The sequence below is a fragment of the Glycine soja genome, chromosome 13 (assembly GCF_004193775.1).
Source record: "Glycine soja cultivar W05 chromosome 13, ASM419377v2, whole genome shotgun sequence".
Lineage (NCBI taxonomy): Eukaryota > Viridiplantae > Streptophyta > Magnoliopsida > Fabales > Fabaceae > Glycine > Glycine soja.
In genome coordinates, this window is record NC_041014.1 from 19637238 (window position 1) to 19657021 (window position 19784).

Consider the following 19784-nt stretch of genomic DNA (forward strand, 5'->3'; position numbering starts at 1 on the left):
TACTTTACTTGCCTTCATGTGTTTCTTTTCACGCAATTGTACCATTCAAGTTTTATAAGGCAATATATCATGTTGTGTGAGTTTAAGTTTGCAATAACACATGTTTTTTCGTATAATTTTGCATTGAAACCAAGATTAATTCATACTAATTACAAGGTTTATTTTGATTCGTAAACAAGATCACAATACATTCTCTCATATGCTTCCTTGTCAAACATTGTAATTGAACTACATATCAATCACACTGCAATTAGCACATGCTACGACTGTCATTGACTAGCTAGGTTTGAATTTATTAGGGTGAATAAAAGTACCTCTAGTCCTACTTTGTAGAATCTATCAGCACTAGCATTAGATTTTTTCTCTCATATTTCAGAAGATCACAATAGCATAATAAGTAATGAAGCCAAAGATAAGAAAACAACCTTAAGCAATTAAGAAATCTAAGTACAGGAGTGGAGTTCCTTAGAGAGCTATTGAAATTATGAACCTTCTTTCAATTAGGACCGTACCATAAGTAGACTTAATTGTGTTCATGCAACAACAACAACAAAGAAGGAAGATTGAAACAAGTTGATGAAGGTAGCTATTGCCTCGGTATATATCACAACAAGGATATATATCCTTACTTCTGCGTTAAAACTTTATCGGAATGACTACCACAACAAGTATATCATAACGAAAAGTATGTAAGTAATATTTACTTTTTTATATAATTTTACAGCACAAAAGAGTTATGCATTAAAAAATAATATAAGATGCTTTTACGATAAGAAAAATCTCGCCCTGCATTTTTAAATATGCATCACTCCAATTTTCAAGTTATTACTACAGTTTTGTTTAAATAAATTATAAGAATCTAATTTAAATATACTGATAGTGTAATTTTTTTTAGAAAATAAATTATGTACTGATAGTAATTTTAAATTTTCATCAAATAAAAAAATCGCTGATAATTTTATAATTATTACTTTAAAAAGCATACTAGTGCTAGTGCATGATAGTGATTTTTTATTGATTAATAATATAATCATTATACTCATTTTTTTTACTCATTTAATTATAGCTTGTCATGAATGTTAAATTAATTTTACTAGAGTTTAATGGTTATGTTGTATTTTATACTAAATCAATTAAAAATCATGGTAAATATAGCTTTTAAGTAATTTTTGTAGAGGTTCATTTTGTGTTAGAGTAAGAAGAATAAATACTCATAATTAAATCTTATCATGAATGGTCTATGATTAAAAAATACATGTCACATTGAATTTTTAAGAAGTCACATTATTTCTCTTCTTACCCTCATCTAGTTCCCAGGGAAAATTAGGAATAGGAGTCATTTGACCAAGTCATTTGATTTCATTGCAGGTCACATTTACCATGAGGGGAACACTTGTTCTAATAGGTTAGCCTCTCATAGCTCTTCCATAAACACTTTTTGTTGGTGGAACTTACCCCATATCTGTTACAAATCTTTTTGGGCAAGATAGACAGGCTTTACTATAGGTTTAAATAGTTCTTCTTTAATTTCTCAAATTAAATTCTAAGAATTTCAAATATTTCAATTGAAATTCTTTTATTTTTAAAATTTTGTGTTTGGATAAAAAAAAATTAAAATTGTGAGGGTGAAAGAAAAATGAATGCAAAAAGAAGAGAAAATATGGTTGGTGTGCTTTCAAAGAGAAGAATATTGATGTGACATGGGGAGTTATACGGGAATCGGAACATGACGATATACACCACCATACCCGAGCATAACATTCAGTCAACGGTGCAAGACATGACCCAGATCCTTTGCGCCGACGAACACCTCTACTGCGTGATAGGCAGCGATGGCTGCTGACTGATGGGTGCTGTTCTACGTGTTCCGCTACATTCGCACCCGATCGAAGATCCTCGAGCTCAAACAGTGTTTCTTGAAGAAGAGGATTATCGACGTTAGGGAAGAGTCGTGAATTCGAGAACGAGAGTTTGAGAACTTTAAGGTGGAAGAGAGGATGAAGGTTATAAAGAAAATACACAAACCTTTTAGAAGGTTCTTCTATCAAGAAGAGAATTTCAATTTCTCACCTTTTAGAAGGAAATTAAAATTCCACATTTTTAGTTGTTTCAAATTCCGTTTTAAAATTCTAAAAATTTAAATTTTTCATTAAAAAATATCCAAACAATAAATTTTTATCGTTTTAACAAATTCAGGTTGTGCATGGTACTTGTGGTTATTGTGGTGACAGCATAGCTGGGATGGCAACAACCATTTAGTCCTTGTGCTTTCTTTGCATGAAAAAAACTCATAAAAATAGTCTTCTCACTATGTCTCCTATAAGATTTTCAAGTATTCTTTAAAATTATTTATTTGTAAATTATTAATGATTTAAGTAATTGAAAGAGCTTATAAGAATATAATCTTTTATTATTTTCTTTATTATTGTTATTTTTATGGACATATTAACGTTATTATTACATTTTAAGTTTTTTTTTATAATATCAACCTTTATGATTAATAATATTCTTTATACATTAATTATTTCATTAATTTTTATTTCATAATAATTTTTTATTTTATTTTTTCAAGCTTATTTTTCTTATGATTTTTAGTGTACGAAAACTTGTACCATCTTGAACCTGGGTATTTTTATGAATTTTGCAATTTTTTTCTACAATCTTCTAGAATTTAATATGATTACTTAATTTCATTAAAAAGATTCATAGAAAATTAAGATTATTTTTTCATATTCTCATACAAGTTATATTTTGTATAATTTTTTTAATGTTTCTTGTAATTTTTTCAGAAATTTTTTTTGATACATTTTTTATTTTTTAATTTATTATAACATACAAGATATAAAAATTGCAACATAAAAGATACATGAGACAATATGACTGGTTATTTTTTTTTTCTTTTGATTTCTTGTTGTTCACATTTATGCTAAGCTGACTCCTTCATGAAAGATTAAAATTTTAAACTCATCCATCTAAAATCTACAAATCAGATGAAAAGTAATTAAATAACTAACTCTTAAATAATTAACAAGATGATAGAACGTGGTCATTCTGACATAAAATTATTTACATTTTGTAAATAACTTAATATCTAATGAAGTTATGTTATATTCAAATAGTTTCTGCATAAAGATATTAACAAGTTACGAACAATTGTATCGGAAACAAAATCACAAACAATTAAAAAAAAACACATTATTAGGAACCGGCTTGAAAGAAATTGCAGCAGATTACTTTGCAAATTAAATTTTACATATTTTAAAAATAATATCCTTGCTTGATAAGTGGGTAACCTTGGAATGCTTGATGTTGAGGTCTATATAATGGGTTAGATTTTTCATCCCAGCCGAACTTAAGTCACAACTCTTTTCTCTAAGGTCTTACTAGAGTAGTCTTTTAGGAAGTTTTAAAGATCATAGGGTGAAATGCACTAATTAAAAATTTAAAAATTTTCTTATTAGTATGTTTTTCAAACGTTAGAAATAATACTTGAGTCTTTTGTCTATCTTTTCTAAATGCATTTGTGGAGTCTAAGTGATAATTAAATTTTACACTCTTGGACTCACCTAGTAAGCCCGTGAACTTTGCAGATAACAACTGGTCTCTTATTTTAAAATTCTTATAATTATAAAGTTTCTTATGTCAACTTTTTAAACCCACATATCTAACAGATTTTATCAGTGAACTCATAAACTATCCATTTAGTCCATCTAAGGGTAATATATAATTATTATTAATTTATTATGTTAAAATTTTGATTTATAATTTAGATTGTTATTATTAATGTGTTATTTTTAAAATGTTGATAGATTTTTTTCTTCTATTTTATACATCTTTTTACTTATTAAAATATTTTTTTTATAAAAAAATATATTTTTCAAATAACTATTTGAACCCTAAAACTGATCAATTTATCCGTGAACTTTTACAAACGGGATATAAACTAAAAAAAAAACTCATTTATTGTACGGACCAAACTTATTCAACTCATCTAAAATGCAAACTTTATTGGTCAAGTCTATCCCTATACCTATTTCTATTCAACATTGGTCAGGAATTTAAACCTGTCAAATCATGAATCACTAAATATATATTGAATAAGTTATTATTGATGAGATTTTAGGGGCATTTAAGAATTCAATGAACCTTACCTATACATATTTACATAATTATCATTAGTCTATAATCTGTATTTACAAACATGAACGGGAACTAAAATATTCCAATTAGTTTGCACATTAATCCATCCTGAAGAACATTATGTTGGCTTTTTACTTCCTGCTACCTAACATCACTCCCTTCAACCTGACAAGTACAAAAAAAAATCCAATGAGCGAGAAACATAAAAAAACTAAATGTAACTTTATAGTAAGACAAAATAATAAGAATAAGAACTACTCAAACAAGGAACAATGCTGAAAGATTGAATGCTATAAAGCAAATTATCTCCAATTATGAAGACTTAAGAATTACGATACATATAACACTAAGCTGATAGCTGTCTTCAATTAAGAAATTTAATCAAAATGGCTCAGGTGCACGTGCACCCAAAACTCAGGCCAAAGATCAATCTTTAATTAATTTGAATCCACCCATCTTGAACCTTTTAAAGTTAAACTTAAATCAGTTCAGTTACATCCTTACAATATATCAACTCTTTCATGTAGATTAAGCAAATTAATAAGGAAAAAATTACCCCAGAAAAGAAAAAAACGGGATGGGGTAATTCATTAGAAGCACAGTTAGTTCCATAACCATCCATTTTCTATAACCAAAATACAACTTGGAACCCAACTGTAACTGTCAATGTGCTTTTCTTTAAACTAGGGAATAAATATCAGTGTTGCTTGGCATGCACGCGTTTAATCTAATTTTATTTTGGAAAAAGCCTTATGATACCTATTAAAAGAAATAATTATTTCTTAAAAAGTGTTTAGCAAACATGCACTTGTGTGTAAAGGTGAAATTACTAAGCCCATATCAAGGAGTGGATTCTTGTTAACAAGTCTGAAAAGAAAATTGGTTGAAAGGAAGCATACAGAAACAGAAAGTCGTCTGTTGCAGATCAAGATCACTTCCTTTTAGCATCTATGAACATGGCTCGAGTCCAGTGCTCAACATCCTCACTTTGCGATGGTGGGGGAGGAAATGTGGGATGCTCAACGATATCCCATCCTTCAACTAGGCACTCATTTTTTCCGTCAGAATCAGTGGCATAAAGAAAACTAGCCGTAGCACTTGGCAGATAATTTTCAATTCTCTGCAAAGGAAAAGTATAAAATCCATTTGTGATGAACAAATATGTTAACTACATCCAATGGACAATAATAATAAAAATAAAAATATGCATTATTGGACAATGATTATTCTGCCCAGGTACATAGATCATTAATATTCCAGTAATAAACTAGGTATTAGTTCTAAGTAATAATTTTGCTTACAAAAGCCCTATCCAAGGAACACTGATACATACAGTCCTACTCCACACAAAACAAAGGCATAAGGTTCAGAGTTAGGAAGTTAGTAGGTAATGATTAATTAGTAGGGGGTGAGTTAGGTAAATAAATAGAGGAATGTAGGCCAAGGGGATTCATTCAGTCTAGTATATCATTTGAGTATTGAGTTTTTCTTTTTACGAAGGGGAAACCCTTGGAGGATAGATATCTCTCCTATTTTCTGTTCTTTCCATTCAATTTGATAAATTTTTCTTTTCTTTCCTATTTCTCCTAACACGTACGCATACATTGTTAGAGAATTTCCAAATCAGTACTCCTCCACAAGGATGGCTTGAAAAGGAAAAAAACTAGTATGCATGCAAAGATTAAAACATAATTGGGGTTGAAAATAACAGACAAATACTAACTAATGTAGCTAATGTAACTCCAGGGAGAGAGCAAACTACAGCCTGCTTCATTCTGCTTTACATAAGCATTTTATTTTTAAAACAAGATAAAAATAGTATAACTGGAAAATAAAAGTGCAGGTCTCTAAAAGGGCCTTTAAAGTTAACATAGAACGAACTTGTATTCACTATTCAGTGAATAATGAAGGATTATGGTTATGAATAAAAAAATAGAAGAATAGAATTTCATTCTGAATGTTTTGTGCTCTTTTTCAAGTAATTCCAAGAAATCCCCAACATATTGGAAAGGATGAACCAAAGATGCTAAAGCATTAAAGGATCAATTAACACTGCCAGCATTTTCTTCCAAATTAGAAGTGACAAGAGAACCTTTACCGTTGTGGGCACAGAATGCGCACTTTCCAGCAAAGTAGTTGATGAAATAGCAGAATTCATATTCCAAACAGACTTGTTCAATTGTTGAACTTGCTTGCATGTCCTGAATCAAAGGAAAAAGGAGAGAGAAATTCAGGCACAATGCTATCTGCATTCTATACAAGTGGATGTTACAGCGAACTTTAAGTGAAAATTATAATGCTACTGCAAACAGAAACCCATTTAACTCAAAAGTGAGAAGCCTTAAAAAAAATTTAAGTATCTGGGAGCTCTGACACATGCTCCCATACACAATAGTAGTTCCTCAGAAGTTTCAAAGAGCTGAGTTACATGGTTTCTCTGACAGCCAGTTTCAATAGCCAAAGAAGCTAAATGCATAAGGGTTACAAGAAACAAATTAGATACCAACTACCAAGTATATTTAAAACAAAATTTAACATAACCAAGGGCATCTCTTGAAACAACAGATAAAACGGTCCTTCAAACTAGGGTGCAGAACTGCAATTAAACAACTACATATATTTTTATAGAATATGGATAGTAAAGAGATAATTAAGACAAGTTACATAGTTACAATAAGCACCAATGAAAAGAGGAGAGTAGATTGCATAGTTTTTAATCCAGTGAAAAGGATGAGAGGGAAACCAACATTTGAGGAAGTTGTTAAGAGAGAACTCATGGTAAATAATATCTTTGAAGATTTGATCTTTAACCAAGCCGAATGGCATCATGTGATCATGTAATCAACCTCAGCAAGTTGGATAAGGCTTTTGTTGTAACTAATTCATATATAAATGCTTCTTAAGACAACAGAATAATGTCAGAATAAGGTTAATTTGTAAAAATTTACTTACATTTTTACAATGTGTATAAAGTATCATCAAATTACATGTCCATTAATGGCACAGGAAATAAATATAATACCTAGAGCGAGGCATTTTCAAGGAAAAAACAGATCGAACTTCCTTGGATGATGACAGTGTTGCCAATAACTTTGCAAAAGCCTCAAATGTAGATGCCTCAGAAGGGACATCCAAACATAGGGAGTTGTAACAGTAAGCTGTGATGCAGGCTACGCTTTTCTTTAAAAGTGAAATTCCTTTCTGCAAATCTTTGTGTGTTTGAACAGAATGTGAAGAAGCTAAAGAATAATTAAAGCTACTACTCCCAGATGAATCTAGGCGATGCCTCCTCTCAGATTCCATCGAAGCAACTCCAAAATTGCTTGAGCTTCTCTCAGACCATGAGTTTTCTCCACCAGTAGAGCAATAATTTTGGCGAGGTATAAACAGGGGATATTCATTGCTGAAAACAAGAAAGTATGTCAGGCTAAAGTCATTACTCCTGATAAACCATGCAAATAATTTCAGCCAAAATACCTCCTTGAGGAAGGACGTGCATCCCAATAAGAATCTCGTTGCCATATCCGAGAGCAAGAACCCTGAGGTAAAGTTAAAAAATATATTCAATAAATTGCAAATTTACAATATTTAAGCCCCATTCCAGAGAAAAAAAAGAAGACAAAAATGTATCATTAAGCCCATTTAGATGGATTAGCCAACAAGAAATACGAAAAAAGTAAATGAGAATATACATTAGAGAAGGAAAAGGCTTAGAGTTAGACATTTCGAACATTAAATCACATTTAGCATACATTGAAACCCAGTGATATTAAACATTAGTCTTCTAAAAAATATGCTAAAGAATTTTTTTCCAACAATTTTTCATTTTCCAGACTCATGTCAACATTCAACAAGTTGAAATCTTAAAAATCATATAAGCATCAAAAGCAACAGAAAATACTTGCACCAAATGGAAAGCATACAGAAAAATCTCAACAATTTCCATAAAGCAATACTTTTATGTGGATTGCAGTAACAGTGTAGCACCCTATAGGTTAAAAGAGAAATGCTAGCACACACTATTATTGGTTAAAATTTATTGGAAATAACGATGTTGTGAGTCTTTTGCTTCTGATTTAATGTGTTCCACTCATGATTTTTGTAGTTTCCAATAAATTTTAAGCAACAGTAAAGAGTATGTTAGAAAGTGTGCAGCTAGCAGCCTAGCACTCCTCAAACTGAAATTGTATCAACATTAAACATGTGAATTTTATTGCTATTTTAACATTCAACGACTATCAAACATAGATTTTTTTTTTATCAGTAGCCATCAAATGAAGATGGCCAAGATAACCATGCTAGAATGAATATTTTGAATACATCATAAGTCATAATTTTCAAGGAAACAGTAACAATTGCTTGAACATCAACATGATGCTTACCGCAAAACCTGAGTTATGAAGTGCTGGGGCAGCCAAGTTATGAACAATAAGATTTAGAAGTTGCACCATGTATCTGCTTTGCAAAATACAAAACATGAAAATAACCAATTACAATATAACAACTAACAAGAATATTCAAATTTCTAATTTATGTCACAATAAGGATTTATTACCACTTGATGAAGCAACTAAAATAGGATATGAATACCAATATTGACATGAAGATATATTGCAATTTTAAAAATAAAATGAAGTATTGCCTACCCAAAGATTCACTTGTAAAACTGCATTATGTATGCACATAAGACCTTAGACAAAAGAATAAAACTGCCTACCCCAAAGAAGTGGAAAGCTCTTCTGATGGAACAGAGCGGGGATCAAGAGCTCGGGGTAATCGCGCATTGCAAATTTGATCAAATTGACCACAACAGCCATCCCCTCTCTCTCCCTCTATGACCACCTGACACAAGAAGGACATGAGCACGATAAGCATGTTTGAAGGGGGCATAACAATAGAGCTCTATAACACTACAGTTGACTTCATTCTTACGATGTGATACATTGATAGAAAATGATTGTGAAACAATACATTACTTTAGTCCAAAAACTTACCAATAAAGAAAGCAGTTGCTCTACGTCTCTCATGTTTCTCCTAAAGGGAACCTTATTCTTCTTAAATTTTAAGCATATCAAACCAATATTTTACATCTTTATATTCCATAGTCAAAACACTAATCTCAACAATGTCTTTTCCAATGTGATAGAATTATTATTACCATTTCCTTGAGCAAATACATATAAAAGAACCAAAAAGAAAAAATCTCAATAAGTCAAACAATTTTGTAATGCATGAAATCATTTTTCTTGAGATATTTTTTAGAAAACAATTTAGGTCTTATAATGTGCAAGGAAAAGGAATTTCTCAGGTAATGATAATCAAGATTCTAGCTAGGATTTGAAGGGGAGAAGGCACATAATTCATGAGATCATACACCTAAATACAAAATTCTATTTTAACACACGCAGGTGCATGCACATAAAATAACATGTATGAAAAATAAACATTAAATCACTACTAATATTTGATTAAAGTATTATAAATTGAAAATGCATAAAGTCAATCACACACAAAGGAACATTTTAAAAGAAGTAAAACAGAGAAACAGTGAAGAACCAGGTCTACAATGATAAGAAAGCATAAAAAGATTTGTTTGGGAAACAAAACAGGAATTATGAGATAAAGATCAATGACAAAGAGGAACAGATCACAGTGATGGACTGAGAGCAGTCAAGTGGTGGAAGGAGGTCAGTGAGGCCTCAGTCACAGGTCAGTTTTCAAAACCTGTAAGAGTTTTGGATCTCCCAGCACATGAAGATCAATGATGCAAGCCGGTTTCCCGAACGATTTGATGGTTTGGAATGCATTTCCCAAGCAACGAGTCTTCGGTTTGAAACCAGCAGAGAGAGAGAAGATCAATGATGCAACTGATTTCATGATCTACCCTGGCAATCCGACAACAATCTCACCAACTAGTTATCCTCAGTGTGATTGGGATTATATGTCTCCATACAAATCATATGACCAAATGATCTTACAAGTAAAATCATGATTTTGACAACCTTGACCAGGAAAAATATTATTTCTGTAACTTAAGGACTGATCAGAAATGACATTATAAAATTTACGCTCTCAGGCATTGTATAGATTATAACTAAAGGCTTTAAAGGAAGAAAGCCTATGAGACTATCTTCAATATCGCATAAGCCTTCTAAAGACATTTGCTAAAAGGGAAGCCTTTTCCGCCACCATCCATGCACCCTACTGCTATTACCGCCACCATCCATGCACCCTACTGCCATTACCGCCACCATCCATGCACCCTACTGCCATTACCGCCACCACCACCCCACAGCCAACACCATCACCCACCACTATCATGGGTATTATCCTCATTGTACAAAACTTTTTACAGGACTAGATAAGAAAAGGACAGGATGAATCATGATTATTCTCATTCATCATAGGTTAGGTAACTATTTGTTAGTTACATGATTTGGTTGAAGAAATAAGGCATGTTGCCCATAAATAGGAAAATGGAGGGAGAGTGGTTGGGCAGTTAGTGTTGTGGCAAGGGAGAGTCCTAGATCTCTCGAATATCCAGGGAATTAGTGCATTCTTTATGTTCATCAATGTTCTTTGTGTGCCTAATCTGAACCAGTTTATTTCATCATCATACCAAGATATGATAAAAGGAATGATGATTACATTCCATTCCCAGTTCCTTTCCTTCAGAAGTCATTTCAATGAAATGAACCAAACTTGACCTTTAAATGGAAAGTTAAGTTAGGAATAATGCTCTCTTCAAGCCTCCGCCAGTGAACAAATCGTAACAATTTAATAGCAACAGTGCCACACACTCTATTCATCTTAACCTGCTTAAATAGCCCCAAAAAGTTCAGAAATTATTTATGCATTTTAAAATTTTGATAATTTTGTTAAGTATTAAATAACATGCATTAGGAAATGTAGTTTTAGATGGATCAAAAACCATATAGAATTTGGTAAATACACTCTTCCAAAGTGATTGTGCCGATTGCCCTAAAGTGGTAAAATGGAATAGGTATAAAAAAATGTTTGAAGAACAAATAGTGAGCTGCCCAAGCAATTATCTATTACAAATTCACAATGCACATGATTACTGTAAAGAAAAAGTCCTGCTACATTCTAACCCTAGAGGCAGGTAATAAGCACAATATCCTGATAATCTATAAAGGAAATTGAACTTCATAAATCACATATTCCTTGAGATAAACCAACAAAACATTGATCATCATAGGTTTATATTACCCGGCGTTGTGGGAACAACTTGCATATCTGTTTTATGACCACGGACTGTTTATGAAGACGCTCAGAGGTAATAGCCACCTGCAAAATAAAAATATAAGGATAATTTTGAGGTTCGTAGAAAAACAATAGATATGTTGTATATGATTTTAGATAGAAAGCATCAAAGGAACATAAATCTTCAACCTTGACATGAAATTGAAGATTAAGGAGATGCAGATAGGTATTAAATACTAACTTTTATATCGTACTGTTTTTTGTGAAAAGGCAGTATTATAATATAATACACAAAAAAAATATACAAATATTGGAAGTAATAAACAAGCAGTGCTCACATGCCCTAAGCTCTGGGTGCAAATAAGATTAGGATAGAATTTCTCCAATTGTTCCACTCGATTCTTTTCCAGCTGCAAAGAGTAAAATAAATCATCCAGCATCTTCATTAATGTTCAAGCACATTATAATAAATCATCCATGACGACCATAGCAATAGCATTAGCACCGTAATGTCAAAAACAGTAACTGAAATACCGTAGAAAGGGCAGATTCAAGCAACCCATATTTAAGTTTCAGATCGGCAGACTTAGTCTCTATCTTAGCTCTTCCTGTAATGTTACTCATTATTTTAGGTTAAAAGACTGAAATTTGCATCTATAGAAATTCATGTTGGTATATGAAGGTTTCTAACCTTGAGTAACTTGTTCTTTACCCTGACGAAGCTTCTCCTTCAACCTTGCAAGCTTTTCATGTTGAAGCACTCTCCAATTTGCTTGATCATCTCCCTTTCCCTAATCAACATATTGCACAAAAGAATTACTTCAACTGTATACCAAAGTCACAAGGTGCCTTGCAAAAATATAAGGTTGTAGCAACCATCACTTAATGAGAAATTCCAAACTAAACAGAAGTCAACAATGGCCAAAAGCAATATAAAGAATTGGCGCTAAGAATCATAGGGAAAGAAAAAGGTACTAACATAAGCATACAGAGCAAAAGCCACAACCAACAGGAAATACGCATGTTATTTAACCCACTTATGAGTAACAAATAGGTTCGGTACGTTGGGAGCATGAATAGGTATTAGTTTTGATCTAGGATGCAAGTGAACTGCTATATGGCTACCATAGTAAAGATATACATTGGATACACTTGGGAATTTCTTCCTTTCAGTTCCACCGTTGAATTTTAAGTCTCTTTTAATTGCCTGATGTATTTGTTTTACTTTTTTCATGTTACATTTTACATATACCCACTCTAAGCTTTAAAATTTCTGTTGCATTCCATGCATTTAAGATAAAATTGAAGAGGATCATATTCATTTTCAAGAGTCTACTAACTTAGGATCACATTTTTTTTATCAACCTAACTTAGGATAATGTGATTTTGAGTATTACAAGGCAAGCCATAATTCAAACCTTGCGGACAAGAACTTCGCTCAATTTTGAGTACAACGAATCTCGACGGTCTTTCAGTAACTTTAATGAAGTATTATACTCATTCAACCTGCCAAGACAAAAAGATCATCAACACCAAAATAAATAAACAAATCATTCAATCAAATATATAGAAATGCATTATCCAAAAAAAAAATTGCGCTGAAATTTTTAAAAAATACACAAATTGTAGAGGTAGCATATTGAGCTTGATTAACAAAGTTCCAAAACCTAAAGCATAAATTAATCAAGTAATTCAATAATTAATTAACTAATTAATTAATCAAAGCATACATATATACCTGTAGTTGACACAGATGGAACAAATGGAAGCTTGATTAGAATTCTCGCATATGGCACAGTTACTAGTTTTTCTCGCCATCTCCAGCTTCTCACAAAGGAACAACGCGTCGTGCCGTGTAGATAAAGCTTTCGATTTCGCGAGTTGGGCGAAACAAAACTATGATGGAACTGCGACTTTGCGTTGAATAGTGTCAATTATCGGTCTCGGAAACGCATTGCGATGAAGAAATGTGGTGAGTGAGAAGAAACGAAGGGAAAGTGAAACTTCGGAAACCCTAACACAACCGACGAAGAAGCTGATCGCGGAAGCAATGCCCACGCACCCGCTCGCATCTCCGTTTTCCGTTGTAACTATCTATAGCAATATATAAAAGGATACAACAACTTCGTATAACTGTTTTGGTCTTCATTTTTTTTTTTTTACCATTTTATTTTTATTCTTGATAATATTAAAATAATACCAATAATTAATTCTTTTTAATTATATAAATTAAAATTAACCCACTAATCAAACTTAAGTAATCATTCATTAATCATTATTCACTTTTATTAAATAAGTTTACATTTAAATCATTTTTAAAATTTTAATTTTTTTAACTTACATTATCTTTCTATTAATTTTTTATTATTAATCTTTTTATTCTATCATTTTTTATTAATTATATTTAATTCTATTTTTTTTATTATTAAACTTTTTTTAGAGAAACAGAGTATCTCTTCTCTCTTTGTTCTCTAAAGATTTATAAGATAAGACTATAATCTCAACTAATTTCTAATTAAATTAAATAACGCTCAATGAGCAAAAGATTATTTGGTTTATTTTTTAATTTTTTATTTTAAAATTTAAAAATATATTAATTTTGAAAAAAAAATTAAAATTATTTTTTATCAAATAAGTTTCCGTTAATTTTATTTAAAAAAATAGCTTTTTTGTGTGTGCGAAGTTTACCTATAATTTATACAAACTATTTTATTCTTCAAATCTCAAGTCAAAAAAAATTCTTCAAATCTCTTAACTAAAGTTTTTTACCTATGACTAAACCTTTTTTTTACTGGACCTATGGCTAAACTATTCTAGTTTGTAAAAAACTTAAAATTAGTTTTTAAAATAAAAAGCAAACAATTTTGATGAATGTTATATATATATATATATATATATATATATATATATATATATATATATATATATATATATATATATATATATAAAAGTAATTCTCTACTTACGTAAATTTTAATTTTCCTACCCTATAAATTCTAATTGTGTCATTTAATAAGAATTAACATAATTCTCTTTATTTATTTATATATAACTATATTATAAAGAAAATAACCTTATTTGATATCACCTTTCTTCTAGACATTTTTACCATCAATTATTATAATATTTTATTTTAATTTTCAACAATAGGTATATCTTTCATAAACAAGTTACACCAAATTTTATATAAGTGACTTTCAAGTATCTTTTTTCATATATATATATATATATAAAGATAATTATATAAATAATATTTTTATACTTATAATATAGTATATTTTTTATTTTATTATCTAAATTTTACTTTTTTTATTATCTAAAACTTATTTTTAATTGATTTTAGTATGTGAGTCGGGATATATTAAATAATAATGTGCACTTATCACATTATTATTTAACCATAACTGTGTAATTAACATGTTACCTAATTGCTTAAGTGGAAATTGAATAGTATTAGCATACACAAAGACACAATGACTCAACATTTATATTGATAAAACTTACATTAAAAAAAATCTACTAAATACTTAAGGAGTTAAGGTACAAAAATTTGACTCTTCGGATAATTCCATTTTTTATACACGTACTCGCGCGTGCATTGCACACTACTAGTTTTAATTAAAATAAACAATAAATACATCTTGTTTTAGTTTACATATCTATTTTCTTTTGGGAGAATTAGATTAGATAGCCTATGAATTAATATAATTAACATTATACTGATAGGTGCTAATTTTAATATTTATTTTTGGCGTTATAATGAATTTAATATTTGATAAAAGTACTTAAAAATATTTATATAATTTTTTATTTGAATATTTTGTCCCGAGAAAATATATTTGATAAAAAATTAATTAAATGTAGTGACATTATTAAATAAATTACTATGTGTGATATTTGCATATTTAAGATATTTTAATTAATTGTTTGTTTTTTTTACATTAATAATGTATGAAAATTGATAAAAACAAAAAGGTGTTACATAATAATGATGCTTATAGAAATAAACTTGTTTTTCCTTAAAAAAAAAAAAAGAAACAAAATTATTTTTGGTACGAATTTAAGTTTTAACCCACTAACTTACACCTCTTGGTTGTCTGAATCATCCTTCCCTTCCAACCTTGACTTTCTACTCAAACGTCCAACGCAACACAAACCTAACCCTTCTTTTGAATTTCATCAACTTTTTTGGGTCAATTTGCATCAGATCTGTAATTTCTCCCATCTCATTTCTCCCTTCTTTTCATTTTATCTTTTCCTTATGATTCATATACATATTTTGTAGTCATAATTTTTTTCTCAATTTATGTTTCAGCATTATTATAACCTTTTTCCACAAAACTCTTTAACATTTTTTTCACATGTTCAGAAACCTATGTTTTGATCCTAATGTATTACAAACCTTGTAAAATTATTTGGTTAGATTTTTTTCTTCTTCACAACTCTTGGTTCTATTTCCAAATGGCATTCATAATGACTTGCAATTCCTTGCCCCTTGTAGTTGTCATAGGCAAAATGTTAATTAGGATAGGTAGTTGTGGAAGGGAAAACAAATTTGGAAGGCATTATGTTGTTGTGCTCATAAATAGGAGTTTTTTTTTACTTTTACAAAAAAATAATCTTGTGGTTAACTTACTACTACCTCTAACTTTTTGAATCTTAATTCATATAAATTTTAGGTATGATTTTGGTTATTATTCAAGTGTGAACACTCATAGTTGGTGTTATTAGGGAGATAATAGTCTTTTATTGTCAGTGACTTATGTAGATGTGGAAAATGTGATTCTTGGCTACACTCACCATGGAAAAGAAAGAGTCATAGGATACAAATGAAGCAAGTCCTAACCTCATTAGAAATGTAGAAGGAGATTCTTTTATCGTTGAGAGTGAAGAAGATTGGGAAAAATACTCAAGGCACCCGAAAACCCAAAATGTAGACTGTGGTGACCTTAAGTTTGGCAATGAACATGATTTAGTGGATGATGTAACTTCTCAAGCTATTGGAAAAACATAATGAGATGTTTTTACCATTCAGAGTGAAGATCACAAGAAGGAATGTGGGGAAATAAAAATTCAAAATATTTGTCAGGATGACCCCAACTTTGACAATGAGCAAGATAATATGTCAGACAAGATAAACAAGGTGATAGACATAAAGTTGAGTAGTCATGAGAAAACAAAAGACAATGTGACAAAAGCATATCTTTTGGCTCAAAGGGTGGGTGACAATTTGTACTTACCAAAATCCAAAGCTGGGACACGTTAGGGTGGATGGGGCCAAAGTGGGCTCCTGGACTTCGCACGTCGACTTTGAGAGTGACCTTTGTTAAGAGGACAGGAGGGGGGACCTGCAAAACAAAGGGCTTTGACGCTTAAGTAAGTATGTGAGTTAGGAGAATAAGAGAGAGAAAGCATAAGAGTGTATGCACAGGCATGTTTGCTTATGCGCTACTGTGTGTGGGATGTGTTGAGGATTCGATGGAACCTAGTAATTATATGAGAAGAGTGGAGTTGTGGGTCCTTGTTTGTAGGGGTTGTTATAGCTTTTGTAGCTAATTCCTGACTTATAGATAAGAGTCGATAACTTATAGATAATGTTAGAGATAATATGTAGCCTAAAGATAAAAGCTAGTAGATAATTGTACCTTATGAATAATGTGTAGTTTGTAGAAAATTAAATACTTGCCAAGAGATAAGGAGATTTAAATATGTTCAAATAATAAGAGGTTAGAGATAACCTGTCAGTTAGGAAGCCCTGCTGCTAAACTCCGAGGTCACCAGGTTGAAAGACCCGTGGTTGAACCTTTGTATTGTATCCCATCACTACTTGGAGTTTGGTGGCTTCTTCACTGATCTTGGCTATGTCTTGGACTTCGTCTATTGTTTCAAGTTCTACCCTTATATTTTCTTCATTTTGTTGTTGCTGGAACAACATTCTCCTTGTCGATGGTTCCTTGACTTCCACGAGGATCATGGCGTCTGTGCCATATGTAAGTCAAAAAAGAGTTTCATTGGTTGTTGTCTGTGGTGAATAGTGATAAGCCCAGAGTATATTGGGGAGCTCCTCTTTCCATAGACCCTTAAACTTTTCAAGTCTAGTACACAGGGCCCTAAGGATGACTCTGTTAGCTGTCTTTGCTTGACCATTGGTCTGAGGATGTTCGACAGAGGTGACTAGGTGCTTGATGCCTAGCCTTGTTAGGAAGTCTTTGTAAGTATGAGCTTTGAATTGAGTGTCGTTGTCTGTGACAATGGCGTATGGGAGGTCGTACCTGTATATGAGATGTTTCCAGGTGAGTTTCTCCATCTCACTGGCCGTAATTTCCTGTAGTGGCCTTGCTTCTATCCACTTGGTGAAGTAGTCGATAACGACTAGTAAGTATTTGATTGCTCTTGGGGCCTTTGGTAGTGGTCCTTGTATGTCCATTCCCCACATGACAAAGGGAAAAAATGAGCTCAGACTACGGAGATTGTCAGGATGGGTGCGTGGAATGTCTGCAAACTCTTGGCATCATCTACATCTCTTTATGAAGTTAAAGGCGTCTACCCTAAGTGTTGGCTAGTAGTAGTCAGCACGTACCACCTTTGTTTCCAGGGAGCGTCCTCCTGTATGGAGACCGCAAATTCGTTCTTGGAGTTTTCTCATGACATAATCTGCTTGTTGGTTGTTTAGGCATTTGAGTAGAGGTGTTGTCGACCCTTTTTTGAATAGTTCACCATCAAGGATGACGTAGTAGTTGACCTTCCGTTTCAGGTGTCGGGCTTCATTCTCGTTTAATGGCGACACCCATCGGATTAGGAAATTCCTATAGGGGGTCATCCAGTATGGTTCCTCCTTTTCTTCAGCCATAACTTCTTCAGTGTCTATAGGGGGAGTTTGGAGCATCTCTTGGAAGATAATCTTAAGGTGCTCAAACTTTTTGGTGTTGGCTAGCTTGGAGAGTGGGTCTGCTCTAGTGTTGTTCTCTCTAGGTATGTAGTATATTTCGAAGCATTCAAAATTGTTGATGAAAGTTTTAGCAATGTGGTAGTACTTGGGCAGCACTGTCTCCTTAGTCTGGTATCTGTTGGCAACCTTTCCCTGGACAAGTTACGAGTCTATGTACCATCATAGCTTCTTGGCCCCGACTTCTGTTGCTAGTTTTAGACCTGCAATGAGCTCCTCGCACTCTGCCTGGTTGTGTGAGCCTCTAAAGTTGAGCTTGAGGATTTGCTCTAGAGTGACATTGTCAAGGCCTTCTAGGATTATTCATGCCCCACTTCCCTTCATGTTGGACGCACTGTCCATGTAGAGGTTCCACCAGTTTGGGGTGGTTTTGTCGTTTCTAGTGAATTCTATTAAAAAGTCAGCCATGAATTGTGTCTTCATGGGGCTGCGAGGTTCATACTAGATGTCAAACTTTGAAAGTTCTACAGACCAGGGCACCATCCTTCCTGGGAGTTTAAGCTTTTGCAAAACCTACTTGATAGGGTAGTTCGTTTTGACTACCATTTGATGACTATGGAAGTAGGGCCTAAGTCGTTGGGCTAAGGCAATGAGTGTTAGTGCCACCTTTTCTATCATTTGGTAGTGTTTCTCGGTGTCATGAAGTATACAAAAGGTGAAATAGATAGGGAGCTAATGTTTTCCTTCTTCTTGCACAAGGGTTGTGCTAACGACTTCGTCAGCTACCGAAAGGTATAGGAGTAGGGGTACTTTTGGCCTAGACTAACTCAGGATTAACAGTGTAGTTATGGTCTTCTTGAAAGCCAAGAAGGCTAGTTAGCAAGTTTCGTCCCATAGGAAGGGCTCAATTTTTTCGAGCAGTTTGTAAAACGGCTTTGACTTTTCAGCGAGCTTCAAGAGGAACTTGAACATGGATACTAGCCTACCATTCAATTTATGGACTTCTTGGGTGTTGGTCGGGCTACGCATCTCTAATATGACAGTGCATTTGTCGGGGTTGGCTTTAATCTCCCAGTGAGTGATCATGAAGTCGAGGAATTTGCCTCTATCTACCTCGAAAGTATATTTTTCAAGGTTGAGGCACATGTCATATTTGCAAAGTTCCCCAAAGACTTCTTCCAGGTCTGCCACGTGCTGGGATATGCTTTGAGACTTGACGACCATGTCGTCCATATATACCTTGATGTTTCGTCCAATTTTTCTATTTAAAGACTTGGTCCATCAGTTGTTGGTATGTAACGCCTGTGTTTCTAAGGCTGAAGGGCATGGTCTTGTAACAAAAATTGGCATCTTTAGTGATGAATGCCATTTTCTCTTTGTCTGGAGCGTGCATCCAAATCTAGTTGTACCCGGAGTAGACGTCCGGGAAGTTTAGTACTTGGAACCCAGACGCTTCATCAACTAACATGTTGATACTGGGCAAAGGGTATGCATCTTTGGGGCACGCCCTGTTCAAATCAGTGTAGTTGGTGCA

General features: G+C 32.6%; 1 protein-coding gene across 1 annotated transcript; it reads right to left on the reverse strand.

Annotated features, from left to right (window-relative positions):
* Positions 1-4057: 4057 nt before the first annotated feature.
* LOC114382631 lies at positions 4058-13462 on the reverse strand. Its single transcript, XM_028342186.1, has 13 exons — positions 13103-13462; positions 12783-12870; positions 12056-12155; positions 11899-11972; positions 11703-11774; positions 11371-11448; positions 8858-8982; positions 8523-8595; positions 7618-7679; positions 7163-7543; positions 6239-6341; positions 5040-5260; positions 4058-4305 (listed from the first exon to the last, which is right to left on the reverse strand). Exons 1-12 carry the CDS (start codon positions 13180-13182, stop codon positions 5072-5074), a joined length of 1425 nt encoding a protein of 474 aa, XP_028197987.1. The 5' UTR covers positions 13183-13462; the 3' UTR covers positions 4058-4305; positions 5040-5071.
* Between the last annotated feature and the right edge of the window lie 6322 nt (positions 13463-19784).